General features: G+C 42.2%; 1 protein-coding gene across 1 annotated transcript in view; it reads right to left on the reverse strand.

Annotated features, from left to right (window-relative positions):
- Window positions 1-27,972, reverse strand: part of PRR14L (proline rich 14 like) — a 108,639-nt gene that overhangs the window by 68,856 nt on the left and 11,811 nt on the right. The window contains exon 2 of the mRNA XM_042782707.1: window positions 16,262-16,334. Within this exon, the coding sequence (XP_042638641.1) occupies window positions 16,262-16,334 (73 nt within the window). The remainder of the gene's footprint in view (window positions 1-16,261; window positions 16,335-27,972) is intronic.

Raw genomic sequence — 27,972 nt, forward strand, 5'->3', positions numbered from 1 at the left:
ATATATATATACACACACCAAACATTATTAGTGGTTACCAGCGATTGTTGTTGTTGTTGTTAGGTGCCATCGAGTTGGACCCGACTCATAGTGACCCCTTCTTTGGGTTGCTGACACAGTAACACTACGAAAGTAGACTGCCCAACAGAAGGAGCTAAGGGGAAGCTTTTGTTTGCAGGGCATTGAGTTTATGCTAACTGTGGTGGAATATTGTGGAAAACAATAGCAATAATGGTGGCACAACATGAAAAATATCACCAGTGTCTGTAAGCTGTAAATGTGGAAGTTGTTATGTTGGTGAATATCTTGTTGTATATGTTTCACCACAATAATAATAATAATAATAATAAAAAGATCAGGCTTACTGGTCTGATTAAGACTGGTAAAACTCCCGAGTCTATGGCCCCGAGTCACTCCCATGGCTTAACTCTCAGCCAAATGAAGCCAGGGAGATGCACTCTTTACAGCAATCAAACACGGGAGATCAGAAGGGCGATATATGCACAGGGAGAAAAGCAGGAAGGTAAGAATGTATAAGCAAGAGGGACACAGATAAAAGATAACTACAGGGAGGAAGTGGGAGGTAAGCTGTTACACTGTAGGGAATGCAACCAATACCCAAACAGGAATGAACTGTTGACTGTAAAACAAACCTGCTTTGTAAATGTCACACAAATCACAACAAAAAGTTAAAGAAAACAAAACAAAGATCCTCACAACTGGACCAATAAGCAACATCACAATAAATGCAGAACAACTGAAGTTGTCAGGGATTTCATTTTATTGGATTCACAATGAACACTGTTAGGAGCAGCCACCAAGAAATCAATTATATTGGGCATATCTGCTGCAAAAGACAACTTTAATGTGTTATAAAGCCAAGGTATTTTCAAATGCCTCATATGCATTCGAAAGCTAGACCATGAATAAGGAAGACCACAGAACTGATGCTCCTGAATTACGGTGGTGGCTAAGGATACTGAATACCCCACGGACTGCCAGAAGAATGAACAAGTCTTCCTTGGAAGCAGTACAGCCTGAATGCTCCTTAGAAGTGAGGATGGTATGATTTCATCTCACGTGCTTTGGACAGGTTATCAGGAGGAACCATCTCTGGAGAAAGACAGCAGGCTTGGTAAAGCAGAGGGTCGGCCAAAAAGAAGACCTTCAACAAAATGAACTGACAACAGTGTTTGTAACAATGGGCTCAAACACGGTAATGATTGTGAGGACGGCACAGGACAAGTGTTTCATTCTGTTGTATACAGGATCACAATGAGTTAGAACGGACTCAACAGTACCTGTGGTAGTTAAGTTTTCTGTCAACTTGGCTGGGCCTGGTTTTGAGTGGCTGGGCAGCTGGATGTAGTTATTCCCCAAAATGACTCCTTTTCGTGTGGTGGAAGCCACCGGAGCAGCTCAGCAGCTGCCTTAGGGATGTGGTCCGCTTCCAGTAGGTAAGCAGCAGCACTGAGAAAGTTCTCTGGAGCTTTCTGGCATGCTGGGACCCTACACGCAGCCAAGTCTGCATCTCAGTGGCCTGCCATGTTGTCTCCTGATCCTGGGACTGCATGGACTTGACTTAGTGGCTTGCCATATTGCTTGACAATCTTGGGACTACGTCATTTTACTTGTTGACCTCGGGTTTGTCAGCCTCAGCAGCCAGCAACTGTCAGACCTAAGAAATGCCCCCAGCTTCAGTGGGCCGGGAGCAAGAGGCAGAGCTAAAGCCCAAAGTCAAGGGGCTTTCACCCACCCCCAAGAGCTGGTACTCTGAACTAAGAGGTCTATTGTCCTAAACGGTTAAGATAATAAATCCCTGTTTGTTAAAGCAACCCATGGGCAGTATTTTTTTGTTAGAGGGGCACTAGAAAACCAAAACAGTACCTAATAACAACAATTTTTTTTAAGAAAAGGGAAATATTTAAATAGACATTTCCCCAAAGATGCAGCAATTGCCAACATGCCCTTGCAAAGTTCCTCAGCATTATTACTCATTTAGAGATAAGTGTCTAAATATTGCAACTATTTAGAAGTTTTGATTTACTATACCCACTCATGCTCTGAAAGATATGTAACGGTCCAGCAAAATTTTAGTATCTTATTAAAAAGAAGTACTAATGTTGGGATTGACAACTGTTACCTACAAGTAGAGGGATGGATAGTACTGACAACCCCTCCAGTGGTTTTGTAGGCTTTTTTTTTTTTTAACATAGTATTATATTATAGTGTTTTTGGTCAAAGTTTACATAGCATATTAGGCTCCCATCTGACAATTTCTACACAAACGGTTTAGTGGAGATTTTTCACAGTGTCAACATTCTCTTCAATTACACTCTTGTTCTGTTCCCAGTACTGTGGCTTCCCTGTTCCCTATCTTGCCATCTAGCTTTAGAATAATTGTTGATCTTTTGTTCTTATATAGATGGTTTTTAAATGGAGCACAGTACTCACAGATAATATCTTCTATTTATTTTGTGTGCCAATCTGTTATTTCACTAAAAGGTGACTACAGTAGATAGTTTTGGTCCAAGGTTCTACAAAGCTTTTTACACCTCCTATGCATGTGCTGGGAGGTCTGGCAGCATAGACCCGAAAACATCTGACTGCTAACCAGAAGGCTGGTGGTTCAAACCCACCAGCCACTACTTGGGAGGAAGACTGGGCAATCTACTTCCACAGAGATACTGCCTCAGAAACCCAAGGAGGGGTCACTATGAGTCAAACTGACTTGATGGCAGTGAGTTTGGTATTTTTGCTTTATCCATGTGCTGCTCACTGAACATCTAGCTTTCTAAATACAAATAAATTAATACATAATAAAAATGTATTCAACTTCTCAACTGTAACTCATATATTGTTGGTAGAAAAGCAAAGTGATACAGCCATTCTGGAAAAAGTCTGGTAGTTTTTTATAAAGTTAAAAACATATTAGGGGACAGGGAAACTAGAGTACTGGACGTGGAATACTCAAAACACAAAAAGAATGGCGACACACTGTGAAAAATATAACTAAAGTCACAGAACAATTTATATGGAAACTGTCAAATGGGAACCTAACTTGCTGTGTAAACTTTTACCAAAAACAAGATAAAACAATACACACTTAACAAATCACCCAGCAATCCCACTCCTGGGTACTTACCTAGGTGAACTGACAAACCACATTCATATAAAGAGTGGTACATAAATGTTTTAACAGTTTTATTCATAATTGGTACAATACAGTGCATTACTTAATATGGTTCTTATAGCCACAGTCCATCTTGTCATGTCTCTATGCCTGTTTAAACCAAACCAAACAAATCCACTGCCGTCAAGTCGATTCCGACTCATAGCAACCCTCATTGGGTTTCCGAGGCAGTAAATCCTTACGGAAGTAGATTGCCTGGTCTTCTTTCCATGGAGTGGCTAATGGGTTTGAACTGCCAGCCTTCGGGTCAGCAGTCAAACGCTTTAGGCATTACACCACCACAGCCCCTGTTTAGGTTGGGATATATCTTGAGTCCTGTCTTGCTGGAGTGTGTGACTCAAGTCACCACCCACAGCTTTCCTAAGGGTATATATTTGAATGTTTTGGGAAAGTTCTTTCTCTTGCTCCTGGCCCACATTTGGTCCGTCAAATCCTCAGCAAAGATGTGATCCCCAGATTTGGATGCCCTGCTGGAAGCGCTCACTCAGCTATGCCAAGAGATTTGGAAGACAGCTACCTTGCCAACTGACTGGAAGAGATTCCTATTTGTACCCATTCCAAAGAAAGGGTTCCACAGAATGTGAAAATTATTGAACAATGTTACTAATATCACATGCAAGTAAAACCTTAATGAAGATAATTCAAAAACAGTTGCAGCAGTATATTGACAGCTTCCAGAAATGCAAGATGGGTATCAGGGGTATCATTGCTGATGTCAGATGGATCTTAGCTGAAAGCAAAGAATACCAGAAAGATGTTTATTTATGTCTTATTGACTATGCAAAAACATTCGATTGTGTCGATCATAACAAATTAAGGATAACATTGAGAAAAATGGGAATTCCAGAACACTTGATTGTACTCATGAGGAACCTGTACATAGATCAGGAGCCTGTCATTCGAACAGAACAAGGGAATACTGCATGGTTCAAAATCATGAAGGGAGTGTGTCAGGGTTGAATCCTTTCACCATATTTATTCAACTTGTATGCTGAGCAAATAATCCAAGAAGCTGGATTATATGAAGAATGTGGCATCAGGACTGGAGGAAGACCCATTAACAACCTGAGATATGCAGATGACACAACTTTGCCTGTTGAAAGTGAGGATGACTTGAAGTACTTACTGATGAAGATTAAAGACTACAGTCTGCAGTATGGATTACACCCCAATATAAAGAAAACAAAAACCCTCACAACTGGTCCAATAAACAGCTTCATGGTAGATGGAGAAAAGATTGAAGTTGTCAAGGATTTCTTATTACTTGGTCCTACAATCAACAATGGAAATAGTAGTCAAGACATCAGATGATGTACTGGACTGGGCAAATCTGCTGCAAAAAAACCTCTTTCAAGTGATGAAGAGCAAAGATGTCTCCTTGAACACTAAGGTGCACCTAACCCAAGCCATGGCATTTTCAGTCGCCTCTTATGCATGTGAGAGCTGGACAGTGCATAAGGAAAACAAAAGAAGAGTTGATGCTTTTGAGTTGTGGGGTTGGAGAAGAATGCTAAGAGTACCATGGACTGCTAAAAGAACTAACTGCTAAAAAAGTGCAGCCGGAATGCTCCTTGGAAGTGAGAATGGCCAGACTTTGTCTCACCTACTTTGGTCATGTTGTCGGAAGGAACTATTCCCTGGAGAAGGATGTCATGCTTGGTAAAGTGGAGGGCCAGCAAAGAAGGGGAAGACCCTCAACGAGATGGACAGACACAGTGGCTGCAATGATGGGCTCAGGTACAGCAAGGATCATGAGGCTGGCACAGGACTGGGCAGTATTTTGTTCTGCTGTGCACAGGGTCACTATGAGTCGGAGATGACTCAATGGCACCTAACAACATAACAAGTGAAAGCAACCAGTCTCAAAGGTTTCTACTGTGTGATTCCTTTTATATGGAATTCTGTAAAAGGCAAAACTATAGGAACAGAAACAGATCAGTGGTTGCTAAAGGATAAATGCATGAAGGGGGTGGACTATAAACGAGGCCGGAGAGAAACTGCTGGGGAGACGGAACCGTTCTATGGCCTTATTGCAGTGGTAGTTATACAACTGCATGTTTGTCAAAACTCTCAGGACTGGACATACATAAAAAGGCTCATTTTACTGTATGTGAATTAATTTTAATATTGAGGGGAAAAAAAAAGTAAAGATTCCCAAATGTCTAAGCTTCATAAAGTGTCTAGACTTCTTCAATGATACTTAACTAACCTAGCTGATTTTTTTAACTCTTCACCTTCAAAAATGTAACTTATAAGAGGATAATGACATAAACGGAAGTAAAACTTCTCACTAAAAGCATCAGTTTCAATTTATAAAAACAAACCAATATGGGGATGCTGGAATGATGGCGGTGTGAGCAGGTCTACAATCCCTGTCCTCTCTACATGGACACCAAGAAAAGGAGAAACTACACTCAACCCTGTAAGAACCTTGAAAAGGTAGGTAAAGATGGCAGCAAGGAGTTGCAAACTGAATAATGGTAAGGAAAATCTCAAATGGTAGGAAAATCTCTTCTTCCACTGTCCATGCTCCCTGCCCCTGATGCAGCAGACAGGCAGCTACATCAGCCAATCCAAGCCTCTCCTGGGACTGGGAGTAAAAGGGGCTCCAATCTCTGGCTCTGAGGAAATAGGAAAGATCTTCATGGCTGACCATCCAGCAGTATTGGCGGAAATGAGGAAAAAAGATAGAAGATACATACACAAACACACAAATAACAAGATGGCTGATAAGTCCTTCCTTATAGGTAATTACCATGAATGTAATTGGAATAAATGCACCAGTCAAAAGGCAGAGAGCTGTAGACTGATTAAAAAAAAAAATATGATCCAACTATATATGCTCCAGTCAAAACCAGGCCAGGAGCTGATTGTGGAACAGACCATCAACTGCTCATATGCAAGTTCAACTTGAAGTTAAAGACAATTAAAACAAGTCCAAGTGAGCCAAAATATGATCTTGAATATATCCCTCCTGAATTTAGAGATCATCTAAAGAATAGATTTGATGCATTGAACACCAATGACCGAAAACCAGAATAATTGTGGGAGGATATCAAGAACATTATCCATGAAGAAAGCAAGTGATCACTAAAAAGACAAGAAAAGAGGAGAAGACCAAAATGGATGACAGAAGAGACTCTGAAACTTGCCCTTGAGCAGAGAGAAGCTAAAGCCAATGTCTTCGAAGAAATGACAAGATAAAAGAGCTGAATAGATTTCAAAGAGCAGCTCGAGCAGACAAAACCAATTACTGTAATGAAATGTGCAAAGACCTGGAGTCTGAAAACCAAAAGGGAAGAACACGCTCGGCATCTCTCAAGCTGAAAGAATTGAAGAAAAAATTTAAGCCTCAACTTGCAATATTGAGATTCTATGGGTAAAATATTGAATGATGCAGGAAACATCAAGAGAAGATGGCAGGAATACACAGAATCACTGTACCAAAAGGAACTGGTTGATCTTCATCCATTTCAGGAAGTGGCATATGATCTAGAACCAATGATACTGAAGAAGGAGGAAGTCAAAGCTGTAATGAAAGAATTGGCAAAGAACAAGGCTCTGGGAATTGACGGAATACCCATTGAGATATTTCAACAAACAGATGCCCCATTGGAGGCACTCACTCGGTTATGCCAAGAGATTTGGAAGACAGCTACCTGGCCAACTGACTGGAAGAGATCCATATTTGTACCAATTCCAAAGAAAAGGGATCCCACAGAATGTGGAAATTATAGAACAATATCATTAATATCACACGCAAGTAAGATCTTACTGAAGATAATTCAAAAACGTTTGCAGCAGTATATTGACAGAAAACTTCCAGAGGTGCAAGCCGGATTCAGAAGAGGAGGTGGAACAAGGGATATCATAGCTATTGTCAGATGGATCTTGGCTCAAGGCAAAGAATACCAGAAAAATGTTTACTTGCGTTTTATTGACTATGCAAAAGCATTTGATTGTGTGGATCATGACAAATTATAGATAATATTGAAAAGAATGGGAATTCCTGAACACTTGATTGTACTCATGAGGAACCTGTACCTCGAGCAGGAGGCTGTCATTCGAATGGAAGAGGGGGATACTGTTGTTGTTGTTATGTGCCGTCGAGTTGGCCCCGACTCACAGCGACCCCTCCTTGGGCTTCCGAGGCAGTATCACTACGGAAGTAGGATTGCCCAACCTTCCTTCCGAGGAGTGGCTGGTGGGTTTGAACCGCCAGCCGTCTGGTTAGCAGGCAAGTGTCTTAGCCACTCTGCTACCAGAGCTCCCAAGGGGACACTACATGGCTTAAAATCAGGAAGGGAGTGCGTCAGGGTTGTTTCCCCATACTTACTCAATCTATATGCTGAGCAAATAATCCAAGAAGCTGGACTATATGAAGAAAAACGTGGCATCAGGATTGGAGGAAGAATCATTAACAACCTGAAATACGCAGACAATACAACTTTGCTTGCTAAAAGTGAGGATGACTTGAGGCACTTACTGATGAAGGCTGAAGAATATAATATGCAATATGGATTATGTCTCAATATAAAGAAAACAAAAATCCTCACAAATGGACCAATGAGCAGCATCACAATAAATGGAGAGAAGATTGAGGTTGTCAAAGAATTCACGTTGCTTGGTTCTACAATCGATGCCAATGGAAGCAGCAGTCACATTACAAATTCACTGTCCCTTTAAACCAAGGCAAATGAAACATCAGCCAATTCACGCCTAAATTCCTGAAATTTATATGAGTGTGTATAGACTCCTTTCTTGAACCTTACAGAAACTGTATCCTAACCCCAATTCGGGAGTCAGATTTGGGTACTGGCCCCTGCCTCCTTACCATTCACATGGTAATAAATTGTTTTTCTCATCTCTCAAGCACTCAGTGTGTGTGTGAACTCATTCGCCTTGATTGCACACCAGGCAGGGACTCACTTTAGTCTGCCTTCAGAGGCAGACGCAATCACACTTGAAGAGGAAACTACAGCCAGAGCGAGTCACGGCCTTCAGAGTAGGAGGGGTGGTGTCTTGGTTCTTTATGCTGCTATTGCAGAAATACCACAAATAGATGGTTTTAACAAACAGAAACTTAATTTCCACATGTCAGAGGACCAGAAGTCTGATTTCAGGGTACCGGCTCTAGGGGAAGGCTTTCTCTCTGCGTGGGCTCTGGAAGAAGGTCCCCATCTCTTCTGAGCTTCTGCTTCTGACTGATATTCAAGGGGCCTGGCATCTCTCTTCCTCATCTCTGCTTGTTTCCTTACTTATTATTAAACAACAAAAAACTTTGCGATTTTTTTACACCTCTAAAAAGACTGACTGAAGATCTATCCTCCACCAAACCTGCCTCGCTAACATAACAAAGACAACCCATTCCCAAATGAGATTATAACGATGAGCGGAAAGGTTAAGATTTACAACACATATTTTGGGGGGACATTAATTCAATCCATGAACAGGTGGCGACAGAGAGAAGGGATGCCAGAGTAGGAGTATCTGGGTGAGAGACGTCCTCTACCTCCCATCTTTGCAAGAAGGCACCCAGAACAGACTAGAGGAATGAACCCAAGAGGAAGAACAGTGGTGCTCTGTGTGACCAGCAACGCCAAGAAGTGCAAGGAGCCTAGTCCCAGAAGGTGAGCTCTACGCACACCCCCAGCACCAGCCCATACTACCTCCACCTCACTAGCTCTGCAAGCAGGCAGGATCCACACTGCACTTCAGATGCACACATGGACACATACCTGAAAGCCACCCAACACTGGAGGAGAAACCCACATCAAAGAGAGGCATTTAGCTACTGAAAACAGAAAGAAAGAAAGAAGAGACACACAAGGAAACAAAGTTACTAAGACAAACAGTAGCCTAAGTATAGAACAGAATAAATATAATTCATATTCTCAGAGACCTGAAAGGACATTATATGCATAACAAAGGAATCAACAATCTTGGAAACTGAGATTATGGACAGACAATTTAGCTGAATGATCATCACAAAGGCGTATTAATGAGCTTGACTCTATCTCAGAAATTCTATCAGGTTACACTGAAATATATTTAAAAAGAGAGGAAAAAGAATTTAAGAGTCATGGAGAACAATTTAGCAGTTTCAATTTTCATCCGAAAGGAGTTGCAGAAAGCAGGTTTTGAGAGAAGAGAGGAAGAAATATTAATAGAAAAATTTCAGCGTCATTTAATTTACCCCTCTCAGCAATGCAGTGAGGAAGCCACACTTTTAAGATGAAAAAACCAAGATAAGAAAGTAAATGGCCTCACTCAGGGCCCCAAGACTAAGAGGATCTGCTTCCTAGTCTGCCTGACTCCAGAGCCTGAGTTGTTTCCATGGGGTTACCTGACTAAGACATGCTGTATATTCCCTAAAAGCTTACACAGAAAACAGTATTCCTCCAAGCGTGGACCATGGGATATCAGCATGTGTTATGTAGTGCCTACAGCATTTGGCTGCTAACCAGAAGGCTGGTGGTTCAAACCCCCCAGGCATTCCTCGGAAGGAAGACTGTGCAATCTACTTCCATAGAGATACCGCCTCAGAAACCCAAGGAGGGGTCACTATGAGTCAAACTGACTCAACAGCAGTGAGGTTTTCTTTTTTTTTTTTTTTTGATGTGAGAAGAGGAGCTTTGGTGGTACAGTGGATTTGGCTGCTAACCAGAAGATTGGCGGTTCAAACCTACCAGTTCCTCCACAGGAGGAGGAGGAGGAGGCAATCTACTTCTGTCAAGATTTACAGCCTTGGAAAGACTATGCAGGTCACTACGAGTTGGAATCAACTCAATGGCAGTGTTTTTTTTTTTTTAATGTGGACAGGGATTCTGATGTCAAATATATGTGGGAAGTGCTGGTGAGATGGCATTGAACAGATTCTCTTAACTACAGGACTTCTCAGAGGCTTTAGTGTGCACTCTGTATTTTGAACACAATGCAGTGGCTAAGAGCACTAGCCTTGGAATCAATCAGACGTGTTTCTAGACCCTTCTCTGCCTCTTTTGCTATTTGTGAGGTTTAGGAAGACTTTTTCCCCTCTGGGCCTCAATTTTCTCAGGTGTTAAATAGGAATCATAATTATATCTTTGGGTGTCTTCCAGGTTTGGGGGGTGCCAGAGGAAATGGCAGATGTGCGCGTACTTCATAAAATGTAAGTGTACAAATATGGAAACAAAACAAAACAAAAAACCCAAGGGGTCATACCAGTCCAAGCCACAACCAATCATGTGGATGGCGCAGGACCGGGCAAGGTTGCGTCCCACTGCACAAGGTTGCGTCCCACTGCACAAGGTTGCCTTAAGTCAGGAAGTGACTGGACGGTAGCTAGTAATGTTTATGTAACAGAAATAAATTTCCATAAAAGACAGACTAAATTATTTAAACTCTCTAATCCTAAATATTACATAGGGTAGCATCACTCTTGGATTACTTTCATCTCTACATCAAACCGCATTCCCTCAATGCTCTTCCAATTTCTCGTGGCCCTCCTATTTCACAGAATTCCCAAATAAGCCTGTATGGAAACCACCACTATGAGAATGAAATCTTAGTAGGATTAATATTTTTTCTGGTACCCATTTCACCTTCCCTACACACAACCTTCCCAAAGAAGCCCAGTTACAAGGGATGCACCTGGGGGTGGGGTGAAAGGCTTGATAATTTCAGTTTTATAAAATAAGAAATCTGGTGCCATAGCCACATTAAAACTCACAAGAACAGAAACGGGGAAGGTATCAGACACCTTCTGATGTCTCCAGTGCTGTGCTGAACAGGCTAACACTCTCCCCTTGTGAAATGGCCCCTCAACTAACACCCACTACTGATATGCCAGGCCTACTGTCATGGGCCTGCCCTACAATTAAGAAACAGGGAACAGGCAAACACCATCCCACCAATTACACCCCTCTTTGGTGTATGTTGTTGTTGTTAGGTGCTGTCGAGTTGGCTCGTGGCCACCCTGTGCAGCAGAAGGAAACGCTGCTGGTCCCGCGCCAGCCCTCCTCTCCTTGTCCACCTCAGTCCACTGCTGCAGCCACTGTGCCACTCCACCTCGTTGAGGGGCCTCGCCCTTTCTGGCCGAGGCTCCTCTACAAAACATAGGATCCCTGGTGGCACAGTGGTTAAGGTGCTCAGTTGCAAACCAAAAATGTTGGTGATTCAAAAACACCAGCTGCCCCATGGGAGAAGGATGTAGCAGTCTGCTTCCGTAAGTATTTCCAGCCTTGGAGACCTTCTGGAATAGTTCTCCTCTATCCTATAAAGTCGCTACGTGTCAGAGTCAACTTAACGATGGTAGCTTTGATTTTAGTTTGCTTTGGTTTAGAGGCTCCTCTATAAGACAAGGAGCCTAGGTGGTGCAGTGGACAGGTCCTCAGCTCTAACCGACAGGCAGATGGTTCAAACCCACCAGCTGCTTTATGGGAGAAAGATGAGGAAGTCTGCTTCCATACAGATTACAGCAGTTCTTTCCTGTACTATAGGGTCACTGTGAGTCAGAATTGACTCGACAGCAACAAGTTTTTAGTTTTCTATAAAACACAGAAGTCCCCATTAAAGGGTTAAGCCTATTCTCATTTTACCTAATTGAGCCACAGTAGACATATGACTGTAGACCACCTCCAAATCCTACAACACCATGGCAACTTGGAAGTACTGTGAATGGGACATTACACAAGGAAAAAACACTGAGAGGAAATGTAGTTCCCTTGGTTCGGCCACTAAACAATTCACCGCAGAGGATCCATATTTATTCCTCAGCAAAATTTTAAACTATTCTTTAACACTGACCTTTGATGTACACCCCCACATTCAGAACAATCAAAACTTTATATAAATAAAACTATATAAAGCAGTTTGCACAGTGCTGAACACAGCAAACACTTAATAAAACAAAGACAGCAAGGACAATAGATTTTCATCAGGAAAACGTCAATCCAACACTTGGGACTAGGATCTATGACCCAGTGTAACAAGCACATTTTTGCAGCTGGGGTTCCTGCAAAGAGTACAGCAGGATTATTAAGAAGGATTGCTTACTTCTCAATTCTGCAGCAAATGCTAAGGCTGTGGATACCTGACCTTGGCAAAGCACGCAGCAAGACTGGCCACACTACCACAGAACATGCGCGTCTATTTAACTCTGGTCCACTCTTAGGGAGTCCTGCTGGCGGCATGCGTTGCTTGAGCTCCCAGGGCTCAACTCCCTCACAGACCTGCCTTCAGAACCTTCCTCTCTGCCTTGCTATGACTGGCTATGACTTTGTGCAGCTGAGCTTACTTCCTCGTGTGTATCACGGAGACCCCTGGGGAGGGTCCGCGGCAATGAATGGACGAAATAACAGACAACAAACTTCACCGGCGTTAAGTCACTGCTGCTGAGCCCCAGTGGGGCTGCCATCTTCTAGTTCCCCATATCAAACCAAGAGCCTAATGAAAGGCTTTGAGGGAAAGAAAATCAAATAATTCATCTTACCAATTTAAGTCATTAAAGAAACATGACACTAGGACAGGAAGAACCGTGCCACAAGCAGTTTATCTCCTCAGATACTTTCTGGAAGAGTTCATCTTATCCAGGTCTATGTGGATCTACGTTTTGGGGAGTTGGAAAACAGCCAGATGAATCTTAGAAGGCAAATTTCCAAGTGGAGAATAACTCTGGTTCTTTTATTTAAAAGACCAGTTCAATGATTAAATAAAAATTACTTCATCACACAGACAGTACATTTTGTGATAAGATACGGGTGAAAATATACCAGAGACTGAACATAACTGCAGTATAATAAATTACTTTAATATGGCCCTTCTAGCCACAGTGTTTATGACTCCCACACAATGACTGGGTGAGATTATGCAAATAAGGTACTTATGGCCCACCAAGGAGATTGGATATTAACTGTCTATTAATAATGCAAAGAAGGCGCATGGAACCCTAACGAGGGGATTGGTCAGTTTTGCCGTCCTGATAGGCTTAAAGGGAGCCGATTGTAGCAATGGGGGGTGGGTGGACAGTGGTGGTAGTAAGGGAGTCAGTCACTACCATCAAGAGGAGGAGCTAGGAGCAAAGTGCATCCTTTGGACCCATAGTCCCTATGCTGAGAACTTCCTAGACCCAGGGGACACAGAGAGCTTTAACATTGATGACAACATAAGATGGCAAGAAGTGGTGGCAAACAGCAGCAGCAAAACCAGGAGACAGGTGCGAGATAGTGCAGTGGTCTTCCCAACCCACAGAGCAAGGCAGCTATAGGAGGCAAGCCAATTCTTTGGAGTGCAGCAAGAGAGCTGAACGCCTCTGAGCAGACAGTTTGTTGGTGGAGTAGGGTGCCTTTGGCCACTTGTCAGCAGAGCCAGAGAGCACTGCGACGCTTGCCCAAGCACGGCAGAGGCCAGGCTAAGGGGTCCAGAGGGAGACCTGCCTGCCAGCAAGGCCCAGAAACTATCCTGACCAAAGCACTGTAACTTGAGTCACTCCTGATGCTGAACTGTAACCTGTTACTTCCTTAATAAACCCCCTAACCGGGAATATGACTGTGAGGTCTGCATGGCCATTGCAATGCATTATCAAACACAGCAGAGGACAGTGAATACAGTCTGTGAGGTCTGCAAGGCCACTGCAATGCATTATCAAGCACAGCAGAGGACAGAGTGACACGGGAGGGACAGCTGGTGTCAGAACTGGAAAAAAGGTTGGAGAGGCAGTATGACTGACCTCGACCTCAAAGAAACCAGCTTTGGCCTAATGGCAATTTTGATTCTTTTCCTCCCATTTGTAAATTAAGAGGTAGTCTGACGATGCTGCTGCACCATTTTTACAATAACAATACTGAAGTCCTGCTAAAAAGCTTTCACCAGAGTGGGGGTGGGCTGGGGAAAAGGTATCCAAGTAAGGCATCCTTAGTAAGACCCCAAGTACCAGGTAAGGCTTATGTACAAAACTATGTTATCTCCACTCCGTGGAGAGATCAATCATGGGAGACTAGAAGGACTGAGAATGCACAAGGAGACATCTGGTGAGCAGGAGTGCATGGGAGGGAAGGACACAGGGAAGAGATGGCTATGGGGAGGAAGTGGGAGGAGAGCTGTTACAATGTAGGAAATTGTAATCATGTCATGAGACAAAGTGTATGTGAGCTGCTGTATGGAAAATGAATTTGCTCTGTAAACGTTCACCCAAATCACAATAAAAATTAAGTAATTAATTACATTAGTAATGATTATCCAGGTCTATGTGGATCTACATTTTGGGGAGCTGAAGAACAGCCAGATGAATCTTAGAAGGCAGGTTTCCAAGTGGAGAATAACTCTGGTTCTTTTATTTAAAAGACCAGTTCGGTGATTAAATAAAAAATTAAATTTAAAAAACCTATGTATCTTCAAAGCATGGTCCTTTAATATACACTGGAGAGCCAAACCTCTGAGCCAGAGAGAAAAATCTCCAAAAGCGCAAAGCAGGGTGACAAACAGACCAGCATCCTTTCTCGTAAGAACGATTTGTGCTTCATTTTCTTTTCAGGCTGCCAGGAAGCTGAAAGCCAAATCAGATGTCCTATCACAGGAACAAAATGCTCATACAATTTAACATATTTACTTTATTTTCTCCTGTTTTTGAGATTCTGATCACTCTGTACGATTAACCTTAATTGTACAATACGCACAGCCTTCTCTGAAGTTATTTAAGATTACTTTAAAGGAGATAAATTATAAAATGAAACAGTTGCTGGAGAGCTATACCAGAAGACAGGGCCCTGGGCCCAGATGGGGGTATGGGGCTTAACCACTTGGACCTCAGCCTCTTCAGTCAAGCAAGCAAGAAGCCAGCCAGCCAATTCAAGGTAGTATTTCAGATGCTTACAGTCAACCACGATTTTGAGGTGCAAAATGAGATAAAAGGAATTAACTACTTGGAAAATGCTCAGAGTGATCTGAGTAAGCACTTTTCTGCCATCCCTTCCCCAGAAAACAAGAATGTGATACACTTCCATTGCAACGCTGAACTATACTGGGTGAATCCCTGCCCCATACACATTAACCCTTCCAGACTGGCAGTTTAGTTTCAGAAAATCAAATCAAAGATTTTATATCAGTAGTAAAGACTCAACACACTGTCAACAGGGACTCATTAGACAACGTGGAGAGGGCAAACTATTGTCAAAAATAAGGCACTGTTACGGCTATCTAAGATGTAACAATTGTTCTCTCCTCTTCCGGAGCAGAGAAAAGTGAAGAAAATCAAGGACATATGGAAATGATTTGTCCAGGGGACTAGTACACTATCAGAATCTCAGCCCACATGACCCCAAGCCCAGAAGAACTAGATGGTGCTTGGCTACCACTGCCAACCACTTGGAAAGGGATCAAAATTGGAGATTCTGGACAGAGTGGGAGAAAAATATGGAATAAAACTCAAAAACATAAAAAAGTACAGGCTTATTGGTCTGACAGAGACTGGTGAACTCCCAAGACTTTGGCCCCTAGTTCCCCTTCAGGCCTGGCATTGAATTCATTCCTGTGGCTTAACTTTCAGCCAAACAATGGACAGGCCTATGGGGTGAATAATTGCACCAGGTAGGTCCACTCCTTAGAACAATCAACCATGGGAGAACACAAGTGCAGCATTTGCACAGGGAGACAGCTCAGAGGGCAGGAATGCATAGGAAAGAAGGACACAGGGAAAAGGAAACCATGAGGAGGAAGTGGGAAGAGAGCTGTTACTGTGGGGATTATAACCAATGTCATGAAACAAAATGTATATAAACTGTTGAATAGAGAACTAATTTGCTCTCACCCAAATTACAATTTTGAAAAGAGGCACTGTTTCATCACACAAGCACATCCATGGGCAAAAGCAAGAATTCCTATTATTGTTTTGGAAAAGGTTAGCAATAATGATGGTTATGTTGGCGAATGTCTTGGTGTGCACGTTTTCACAATAAAAGAAAAGAAAATTTCTATTGTTTAGCCCCTCTTGCAAGGCAGGCCCCTTACATTCCTAGTACAAACAGGAACTGTGAACTAAAGCAATGGGTGCAGGAAATAGTAAAAAGGAAAAGATGAGAGAGAAATAAATACCTTTGCTCCTTAGAAAATCTTCAGGGAGGTCAGCACTTAAAAGTTCTTTCCTTGACTGCATCAGGAGTTCCTCCTACAGTAAGAAAATCCAAGAGTCAAAAAGGGTCCAGAGAGGCCTGAGCTCAAGGCTATGAACTATTCCGAGGCTTTCCGATGTCTCCATGGAACGCGCAAGCAGGCACACTTATCGGGAACTGAAGGACATCTCATTTTAGCGAGTATAATCAATCAATTACTATTATGGAGGGCCAAGAGGCCGAGGGTCAGGGAGAGGCCTGCCGGCACACCTGAGGAAAAACTATCCTGACCGAAGAACTGTATCCTGACTCTTTCCTGATTCTGAATTGTAACTTACTACTCCCCTAATAAATGCCATAATCCTGAGTACTGTCTGTGAACTCTGTGTGGCCGCTGCAATGAGTTACTGAACCCAGCAGACAAGTAGAGACTGCAGTGGGAGGGACAGTTGGTGCTGGAAGTGGTAAAAAGGTCAGAGAGAGGCTGTATGTGTGACCTCTGCCTCATAGGAATCAGCTCTCTTAAATTTGAACTCGAAAAGCCAAGTTTTCCAAGTTCTAGACAAGAGATATTTAAAGCAGCAATTGAGACCTCTGTATTGAGAAACAAACTGCTGCAATGTAATCTTAATTTACTTGATAGGAAACTCTCATGAAAACAATGTTATCTCAGGCCCTAGTCATTCCAGATTGTAAGGAAATTACCACATAATCATTTTTCCAGCAACCTTCTTAGAAGAGCTGATTTTGTTTTTTGCATCCCCTTTCATCAAACTAGGGAGCCCTGGTGGTGTAGTGGCACTTGGCTGCTAACCCAAAGTTCACTGGTTCAAACCCACCAGCTGCTCTGCAGAAAGAGGCAGGGCAGTCTGCTTCCATGAAGAGTTACAGCCTTGGAAACACAATGGGGGTTGCTGTAAGTCACATTCAACTCCATGGCAGTGAGTTTGGTTTGGTTTTTGGTTTCATCAAACTCGGGAAAAAAGAGATCACTGTCCCTCACAACCAGTTTCTCCTGCAGAGGAAATTCAGAAAAGGGGAAGAGGCAGGCAGAATGGGCATGTCAGGCAGCAACTGGCTTGGAGACCCATGAGGTAAGCGTTCTACCAGATTTATGAGCTGGGAGACTCTGAGACCAGATTGTAGCTTACAGGAAACTTTCCTTCTTTTATATTCATTCTCCACTTTTCTTCTGAGTCACTTCTATTCCCCTCTACCTCGAGGTTAAAAACACAAAACACTGATTTAATAGGTAAGCAAAAGATTCTGACAAAGCACAAACCTAATCAGTGATGTCATCACTATAACTTTTCAATACTCAATTTTATAGCACCTTTTCCTTTAAAAATGATTTTAAAATAAGCAAAAGCCATTTGGGTTCTAAGCAAAAGTCTGTGGTAGAAAGAGAACTCAGGAGGGGGAAAGGTATGCTATAAGCAGTAGTAAATACAGATGGACACAGGCCAGAATAAATATCACCCCTGGAAATGAGAGCTGAGGACTAGAACAGATAGTCATATATGAAGCAGGAGTACGCTCCTTCATGTCCTACTGTAACATTAATGTGGCATGCTTTTGTAGGCATGAACTTAAAAACAAGCATCTTCCAGATAACACTACCAGGTTTGGCAAACTGCAAATTCTAGCATGATGCCAGACCATCAGACCGTAAATGGGAAGGGAAAGCTCTTATTTATCATAGAAGGAATGATGGAACTAGAAAATCACCATTTGGCAAACAACACAGGAGCAATTACCTCAAGCAAGAATCACCAGTGGATGTAAAACCAGTGGCTACACGTCTGAATGAGAAACAGCAAGATTTACAATGCTCTCAAAGTATCTCTCCACAAGATACTTATTCATCACAAAAGGGAAAAGAGAAACTCAACAAGGGGAGAAACCTGGCAGACTCCACTTGACCCTGGGACCCCCAGGAGTGGGGACATTCCACCACTTAGGCCCCCTGATAGCAGATACCAAGAACTAGCATCATTTCTGCACTCTACTCCCAAAATGTACAATCAGAATCTAATCAAGAGGAAACGTCAGACAAACCCAAACCAAGGGATGTCCTCGTATTTTGTAGGACAGTTATTTCAATGCCCTGTACTCTTCTAGAAGTCTGAAGGAGAAACTCAGTCTTCCAGACTAAAGAAGACTACAGAGTCAAGACAACTGAATTCAAGTGAGCATGGATTTACCCTGGACCAGGGGAAAAAGTATTCCTTTTGCTACAAAGGACATCAGTGAGACAACTGGCCCAACTTGAATATGGTCGGTAGATGAGTACTTAGATCCGGGTTGATTTCCTGCTTTAGATGAACGTACTGTGGTCATGTAACATGTTGGTTAGGAAATACATACTGAAGGACTTAGGGCTGTGAATATTTTACTGTCCTAGATCTTTAGGTTGGTGCTACATCAGTATCTTTTACTTATCAATTAAATCACTATTTTTCAAAAAAACCTTAGGGCACAGGAGACTATAAGTAAAGTCTGTGACCATATTCTGTGTTTGTTCAGAGGGGAAAAAAAAGGCAAATGTGGTAAAATGCTAACATGTAAGTAATCTACATGAAGGGTATAAAGGAATTCTTTGTACTATTTTTGCAACTTTTCTGTAAGCATCAAATTATTTCAAAATAAAAAAAAAATAAACTTTATTTATAGTTTACATCTGATCCTTTCTCTAAAATGATACTAAACCAAAAAAACAAACCCACTGCCATCGAGTTGATTCTGACTTATAGTAAGCCCCACTAGGTTTCCAAGGTGGTAATCGTTATGGAAGTAGACTGCCCCATTCTCCTTCCGCAGAGCAGCTAGAGGGGTTTGAACCGCCAACTTCTGGCTGTTGTTGTTGTTGTTATGTGCCGTCGAGTCGGACCCGACTCATAGCGACCCCTTCTTGGGTTTCCGAAATGCCTTAGGCATTGTGCCACCAGAACTCTCTCTATTTTTCTAGTTCTCAGGCTGAACATCTGAGGTATGAGGTTAGATGCTGTTTACCATATGAAAAAGGCAGAATGCTAGAGCAAAAGATCATGGGATTACGAGTCATTGGAGCTGGGTTCCGATCCCAGCATTCTCACCTGCTAACTACACAGAATTGAAAGCAACTAACAGATGGTTGCAAGAAAAATAGGGACCACATAAAGCATCCAGCAAGACACCCTTTGAGAACTGGGTGCTCCATGAGAAGACACTTCCAATATGCATAAGACCTTAGACACTCATTATTCTCTTCCTATAAGAAAAGTCAACAGGATGGTCACCAACATAGATTCCAGTCTGTCATCTGCAATGACTAATCCTCTAAGCTTTTCTGGGCCTAGATGCGCCTCCGTAAATTGAGACTGAGTTCAGGTCAGCAACATACAGGGTCCTTCAGATTCCAACGGTCTGGTGGGCCTGTGCAACCAACCATCACTGAGCTGTGCTCCTGGAGGGGCTGCTAGAATTTCTGTTCAGCCCCATCTGTCGCCCTGAGTGCATGCCCCTATTTGGAGGCTCCGAGCACCAAGCTTCAGCCATGCCCCCTTCTCCTTGGTTAGGATTCCTAACAAGGAAGGGGAGAAACAGAAGCTGGGAGTGAGTCCACTCTCCCGGTGCCCTTATGACTTCTTATAAAAAGTTCTGGAATAAGAAGAACAGATACCTCTTCACAAGGAGGCTGGAAACACCACAAGGTTGGAGGTTTCAAATATAATCAGGAACTGACTGAGCTGAAAAGGAACAAAGAGTGTGGGACTGAGGTCAGATGTGAAGCCACCATCACTACTGCGGTGGGCACCCTCCAGGTGCTGGGAGGTCTCCAAGCCTGGGCTCCAGTTCCCCCACCTGTACACAATGGACATGTACATAATAACCCTATATGTATATAATCCCCCTCAAAAAAAGAACATTTCTTATTCTTAAGATATTTTTTATCAGCTAAGTGTTCTAACTTGTAGGATTCCTAGAGGTAGAGTCCAAAACACTTCTCTCTGCCATCTAGATTTTATTAAATGCTGCCATCGGAACATTCATGTACTAACATTTCCTAAAAAATCTGCTTGCATGAACCAGCCTTCTAGATAAAAGCAATACTACGTTGTCAGTGATAACAAATGATGATCTACAGGTAAATACATGGGTAGACAGGCTGAATGATCAGGTTTATCTAGCAAAAAAGGAATATATCCATGACCATATATATAAGGCTGGGAGACAATATTTCCATATATGTATTTGCATATGCTGTAAGAATGGCCATCCATGTACAAGGGGAAAAGTTATGATAACTTCTTAGGCACAGCCAACTACTCAAGTAGTTAGACCTGTGGGCTTGGGACCATGGTCACAGGGGACATCAAGCTCAACTGGTATAACATACAATATAAAAACAATGTTCTACATCCTGCTTTGGAGAGTACCAACTAGGGTCTTAAAAGCTTTCAAGTGGTCATCTAGATGCAACAATGGGTCTCTCCTCATCCAGAGCAAAGAAGAGTGAAGAAAACCAAGATGCATAGAAACAATTAGTCCAAGGGACCATGATAACCTCAGCCTATATGACCATGAGACCAGAAGAACTAGATGGTGCTCAGATACCACTGTCAACCACTCAGAAAGGGATCAGTGGGATAGAGTGGGAAAACAATGTGGAACAAAACTCAAAATCATTTAAAAAAAAAAAAAAGGGCCAGGTTTATGGGTCTGATAGAGCCTGGTGAGACCTAGTTACCCTTCAGGTCTAGAACTGAACTCACTCCTGTGGCTTCCAATCAAACAAATAAGCAGATAGGGTGAATATTACATCAGGTAGATACACTCCTTAAAACAATCACTTATGGGAGAACAGAGGGCAGTGTTTGCACAAGGAAATAGCTTTGAGGGCAGGAGTACATGGGAGGAAAGGACACAGGGAAGACGTAACTACAGGGAGAAAGTGGGAAGAGAGCTGTTACAGTGTGGGGAATTGCAATGTCATGAAACAAAATGTGTATGAACTGCTGTATGGAAAACAAATTTGTTCTGTAAACTGTTACCCAATCACAATAAAAATTGAGGAAAAAAAAAAACAAACTGAAAATGTACACCAAAAAAAACTAAAACCAAACTCTGCCATGGAGTTGGATCCGATTCACAGCGACCCCTCCTTGGGTGTTCGAGGCGGTTATCTCTACTGCACTAGATTGCCCAATCTTCCTTCCAAGGAGTGGCTGATTGGTTTGAACTGCCAGCCTTCTGGTTAGGAGTCAAATGCCTTAGGCATTACACCACCAGAGCTCCCAAAACGTACACAAGGACCTCTTTTTTAACATCAAATGAGATAGCTACTATATTTTATAACATTCTAGAAACTTGTTGGTTGTTATGTGCCGTTGAGTTGGACCCGACTCATAGCGACCCCTCCTTGGGTTTCTGAGGTGGTATCACTACGGAAGTAGATTGCTCCATTTTCCTTCCGAGGAGTGGCTGGTGGGTTTGAACCGCCAGCCTTCTGGTTAGCAGTCAAGTGCCTTAGCCACTATGCTACCAGAGCTCCTTTCTAGAAACTAGGGAGCATAAATGCCATATATCGTGTAACTTGCTTATCAAATTGACAGCAAACAAATTATCTTGCAAGTTCAAGTTTATCATTCACATATCCATTGTATTAAGAATGAAAATCAACTTCTGATATTTCTCCAAAGTTTTGGAAGATTTTACAAGGGTTGTGAAAACTGCTTACTGTTCATCTGTGGTCTAATTTCCATTTAAAGTTGGCTCTGTGTCCTGGAAAAGATGCAGTTCTCTGATACATTCCTACGAGACTGGTTTAGAGCAGGAAAAAAAAAATCACAGATACCTTAAGGAGGAAAATGGGTATTTTGAGCTCTTGAGCTTTTAGACGCAGGGAAGCCAGTAGCTCCAGGCCTCATGTGCCTCTGAGCCCCTCCTAACCTGAGCTTTGAGAATTGGAGACCGGTCAGGGCAGGGCGGCAGTGCCCACATCTACAGCCGAGACTGCAACACCCGGAACTACACAACTGAAGTGCCAAAACTCAGAGCGAATGACACACCTCCTACTTACTGGCATTTCTGGAAATAGCCATGATTACTTTCTTAACTAAGAACACTGAAAATAAAGAAAATGTTTACATCTCTAGATGTATCTTTTGCTGTATATTCAGAAAAAAAGAACCGTAAGACCAAACCTGAAACCCTCTGCCACCGAGTTGATTCTCAGTCATAGTGACCCTATACAACTGTGAAACAGGAACTTTAGATCACTTTGCCTTAAAAAGGATTTTCCTCCATGCATATCAAATTAGCAACGGAAATGGTGACTTAATAAAGCACCAATCATATTAGGTAGGTAAGGCACTTCATCACATCCCCTCACAGGAAAGTATCTAAGAGAATTGCTGAAATAATTAGGGTTAAACCAAACCAAACTCACTGCCATCAAGTCGTTTCCAACTCACAGTGACCCCCACTGGGCTTCCGAGGCGGTAAATCTTTATGAAGTAGATCGCCCTGCCTTGCTTCCGCAGAGTGGCTGGTGGGTTTGAACTGCTGTCCTTCCAGTTATCAGCCTTATCCACTACGCCACCAGAGCTCCTTAATTAGGGTAAAGTTCTAACTTATTTCTTAGCAAGGTGCCTCTGGTCCTTTGGGTACACACATTTCACCTGAACTGAGGACCCCAGGCAAATCATCAGTGTGGGTACACCAGTACCCTGGCTGACCCAGAGAACAGCTCCGGCCACCATTTTTAGTACTGAAAGGTCAGCTTTAAATCACTGAAAATTAAATTAAACATTTTCCAACAAGATTTCCTTATAAGCTAACAGCAAGCTCCTTGACACTACTACAGTTCCCCTGAGGATCAAAGATTCTCGGGGTTAAAAGTGAGTAGCTTAATGGGCACAGTACAACAATCTCCTCTTTAAGTAAATTCATGCAATGTAAACAAGATCGGGCATCTTATGATCATGCCAGTAGAAAACGAGCTTCTCGAACAGCGTAACATGCCGCAAGTGCGTAACAGCCAACGTGCTTCCTTATTTGATGTACCTTCAATATCTGTCAAAAAATGTATCCTGGGCTTTCATGTGTTCCAGCTGGAAGACAATTCAGGACTATTTTTTGTCTGTACTGAGCATGAACAAAGTATCACAACCTGAAACCAAAGCTTTTATAACACATTCAACCCCTATATATGTACCACCATGGGACAGGGGGATGAGGTTTAGAAAAAGCAAATGTATGAAAGTTAAGCTCTCTTTAACAAAAGGGAAAAAATCTCAGTATGAAGAGTTTTCAGTACATAATCACATACTTCTCTGTGTCTTCCCGAAACGTATAAACTCACTGCCGTGAAGTTAATTCGACTTATGGAAACGCGCAAGGGGTTTCTAAGGCTGTCAATTTTTAAGAAAGTAGATGGCCTCCTCTTCCTCCCACAGAGCACCTGGTGGGTTTTAACAGCTGAGCTTCTGGTTAGCAGCCAAATGCCCTGCCCACTGCTCCACCAGAGCCCCCTTCATGAGGTGCATAGCCCTTCTTCGGCATCACGGCTGGAAACCTCAGCAGGTATCATGGTTTCTGTTTCCTCCTACCAGTGTGGGAACCGAATGCTTTCTTTCACATAAGTGCCTGCTGTCGGAGGCTTCTCTCACTGCCTCTTTCATCTTTCTTCTTCCCTCCCCATTCATTAGTTACATGATTTTATGCCTTTTGGACATAAAATGGGAAAGGGTTATTTTTTATGGTTTATCTTTTCAAGATTACTTATTTTAACAGTTTAAGTGAAATTCATTCAATTCATGCAGTAGACGACTTGGAAGCCTAGGTGGAGCCCTAACCCCTTCAAGTTACTGTCTTTTTCCTTTATCAACTAAATAGAAGTCCAGAGAGAGAAGAGGATGGGAGCAGTTAGTAATCTACGAGGACGCTTCCCAAAACTGAGCCAGAACCTGACTGTGGGGCTCTTCCATGTTTGAGAAGAGGAGCACCTCTGAAGAAGAAAAGACCTATGAAGACTGTTGCTAAAGGGAAAAAAAAAGATCAAGGATAACTAGCAAAATCACAGAATTTCAGAACGGGAAATAACAACACCCTGGACGATGTTTTGTCCTTCGCTACATCCTTGACATGCAGCACCCAGCCTCTTCATAATTACTGCTTCCCTGTTGTTATGTTGTTGTTGTTATATGCCATGGAGTCTCACCTGACTCATAGCGACCCCTCCTTAGGTTTCCGAGGCAATGGAAAGTAGATTGCCCCATCTTCCTTCCGAGGAGTGGCTGGTGGGTTTGAACCGCCAGCCTTCTGGTTAGCAGTCAAGTGCCTTAGACACTATGCTACTGCTTCCCTAGGCGACCTAAAACGTTTCTAGACTGGTCTAGCTGTTAAAAAGTACCATTCACATTGAGTTACATTCGGTCTCTCTCTAGCAAAAAGAGTTTTTACCATTATTATATTAATTTTTAAAGATTTTTAACATTTGATTCAGAAATAATGAGATTCACCAAAAATATGCAAAAATCTTATATAATCACAGTAAAACTGTCAATACCATTATTATCACTGTTGCATTGTTGCTAGGTGTCATCGAGTCAGTTTCGACTCACAGTGACCCTACAACAGTACGAAACACCACCGGGTCCTGCACCATCCTCATAATCGTTGCTGTACTGAGCCATTATCGCAGCCCTCACGTCAATCCACTTCGTTGAGGGCCTTCCTCTTTTTCACTGTCCTCCGGAAAGAAGGGTGGGCAATCTACTTCCGGAGTGGTATCGCCTCGGAAACCCAAGGAGGGTCGCTATGGGTCAGACCTGACTCCACGGCAGTGGGTTTGGTTTTGGGTGTACACTACCAGAGAGCTCTGGTGGCGTAGTGCCTCAGGCACTTGACTGCTAACCGGAATGCTGGTGATTTACACCTAACAGCCACTCCTCAGAAGGAAGGTTGGGCAATCTACTTCCGGAGAGATACTGCCTCAGAAACCCAAGAAGGTGTTGCTATGAGTCACAAGAGACTCGACGACGATGACGGCAGTGTGTTTGGTTTTTTGGCATACATTACCAAGCATCATATCCTCCACGGTCCTTCCTCATAACATGTCCAAAGTACGTAACATGAAGTCTTGCCATTCTCCCTTCTACAGAGCATTCTGGCTTGCTTTCTTTCCAGATTTGTTCATTCTTCTGGCAGTCCATGGTTTATCGATATTCCTCACCATTATTCAAGAACATCCATTTTTCTTTGGTCTTCCTTATTCACTGTCCAGCTTTCACATGCCTACGAGGCTACCACAAATACCATGGGTATTTGGTTGGGTCAGGTAGTTTTCAAAGTAACATACTTGCTCTTTAATATTCTAAAGAGGTCTTTTGCAGCTGATTTGCCCAATGAAGTAAGTCGTTTGATTTCATGACTGCTGCTTGCAAGTAAAATTAAATTCCCGATAATGTCAATATCTTCCTCATTTATCATAATGTTGCTTACTGGTCCAACTGTAAGGATTTTTGTTTACTTTATGTTGAGGTGTAATTCATACTGAAGACCACAGTCTTTGAACTTCATCAGTAAGTGCTCCAAGTCATCTTCACTTTCAGCGTTATGTCATCTGCATATTTCAGGTTAATAAGTCTTCCTCCAATCCTGATGCAGCCTCCTTCTTCATACGGTCCAGTTTCTCGGATCTGGTCAGTATACAGATTGAGCAAGTATGATGAAAAGATACAATCCTGACACAACCTTTTCTGATTTTAAACCTTTTTCTTTTTGAATGACTGCTTCTTGATCTATGTACAGGTTCCTCATGAGCACAATTAAGTATTCTGGAACTTCCGTTCTTTGCAATGTTATCCATAATTTGTTATGATACACACAAATGCCTCTGCATAGTCAGTAAAACACAAGTAAACATCATTCTGGTATTCTTTGCTTTTAGCCTAGATCCATCTGACATTTGCAGTATCTGTCCTTCAAAATCCTCTTCTGAATCTGGCCTGAATTTTGACAGTTCCTTATCAATGTACTACTGCGATCATTTTTTAATTAGCCTCAACAAAATTTTACTTGCATGTGATATTAATGATATTGTTTGATAATTTTCACATTCTGTTGGATTACCTTTCTCTGGAACAGGCACAAATATGGATCTCTTCCAGTCAGTTGGCCAAATACCTGTCCTCTAAATTTCTTGGCATAAATGAGTGCCTTAAACGTTGCATCCATTTGTTGAAAGATCTCAATGGGTACTCCTTTGATTTCTGGAGGTTTGTTTTTAACAGATTCCAACAATGTAGCTTGTATTTCTTCCTTCAATACCATCAGTTCTTGATCATATGCTACCTCTGGAAATGGCTGAATATCGACCAATCCTTTTTGGTACATTAAGTGTATGTATTCCTTCCATTTTCTTTTGATATTTCCTGCATCATTCAATATTTTGCCCAGAGAATCGCTTCATTTTGCAACTTAAGACTTGAATTACTTTTTTAGTTCTTTGAGCTTGAGAAATGCCAAGCATGTTTTTCTCTTTTGGTTTTCTAACTCCAGGTCTTTGCACATTTCATTGTATTATTTTACTTTGTTTTCTCAAGCTGCCCTTTGAAATCTCTGTTCAGCTCTTTTTCTTTATCAATTCTCCCAATTCACTTTAGCTTCATTCAAGAGCAAGTTTCAGAGTCTCTTCCAACATCTATTTTGGTCTTTTCTTCCTTTCTTATCTTTTTAATGACCTTTTATTTTCTTCATGTATGATATCTTTGATGTCATACCACAATTTATCTGGTCTTCAGTAACTGGTGTTCAACGCAGCAAATCTATTCTTGAGATGGTCTCTAAATTCAGGTGGGATATACTCAAAAGTCCTAATTTGCCTCTCATGGACTTGTTTTAATTTTCTTCGGCTTCAACTTGCATAGGAGCAGCCTGTGGCTTAACTCTCAGCTAAACAACAGACAAGCCTACGAGCTGAACACCTACACCAAGGAGATGCACTCCTCAGATCAACCAATCATGGGAAATCAGAAGGGCAGCATTTGCAGTGAGAAAGGGGGGGAGAAAAAAAAGAAGAAAATTTGCATAGGAGCAACTGATGGTTGTTTCCACAGTCAACCTGTTTTTGTTTTTTTTTCTGATTGACAATACTGAGCTCCTCCATAATCTCTTTCCACAGATGTAACTGATTTGATTCCTGCGTATTCCACTTGGCAAGGCTCATGTGTACAGTCACCATTTATGTTGCTAAATACAAGTACTTGCAATGAATAAGTCACTGGTCTTGCGAAACTGTATCACATGATCTCAGATGTAATTTCTATCAACAAGGCCATACTTTCCAACTACTAATGCTTCTTCTTTGTTTCCATCTTTGGCATTCCAATCACCATTAATAATACATCTTGATTGCATGTTTGGTCAATTTCAGACTGCAGAAGTTAGTAAACATCTTCAATTTCCTCTTCTCTGGCTTTTGTGATTGGTGCACAAATTTGAACAATAGTTGTATTAATTGGTCCTTCTGGTAGGCATATGGATATTATCCTATCACTGACAGCACTGCACCTCAGGATAGATGATGAGGTCTTCTTTTTAATGATTCTGCTTTGTAGCCATTCCTCTTGAATTTGACATTCCTGGCACAACAAACTATAAGCTCATTGCCATCGAGTTGATCTGACTCATAGTGACACCCCCCCCCCC

The sequence above is a fragment of the Orycteropus afer genome, unplaced genomic scaffold (assembly GCF_000298275.1).
Source record: "Orycteropus afer afer isolate SDZICR_OR568_19922 unplaced genomic scaffold, OryAfe1.0 scaffold00420, whole genome shotgun sequence".
Taxonomy (NCBI): domain Eukaryota; kingdom Metazoa; phylum Chordata; class Mammalia; order Tubulidentata; family Orycteropodidae; genus Orycteropus; species Orycteropus afer.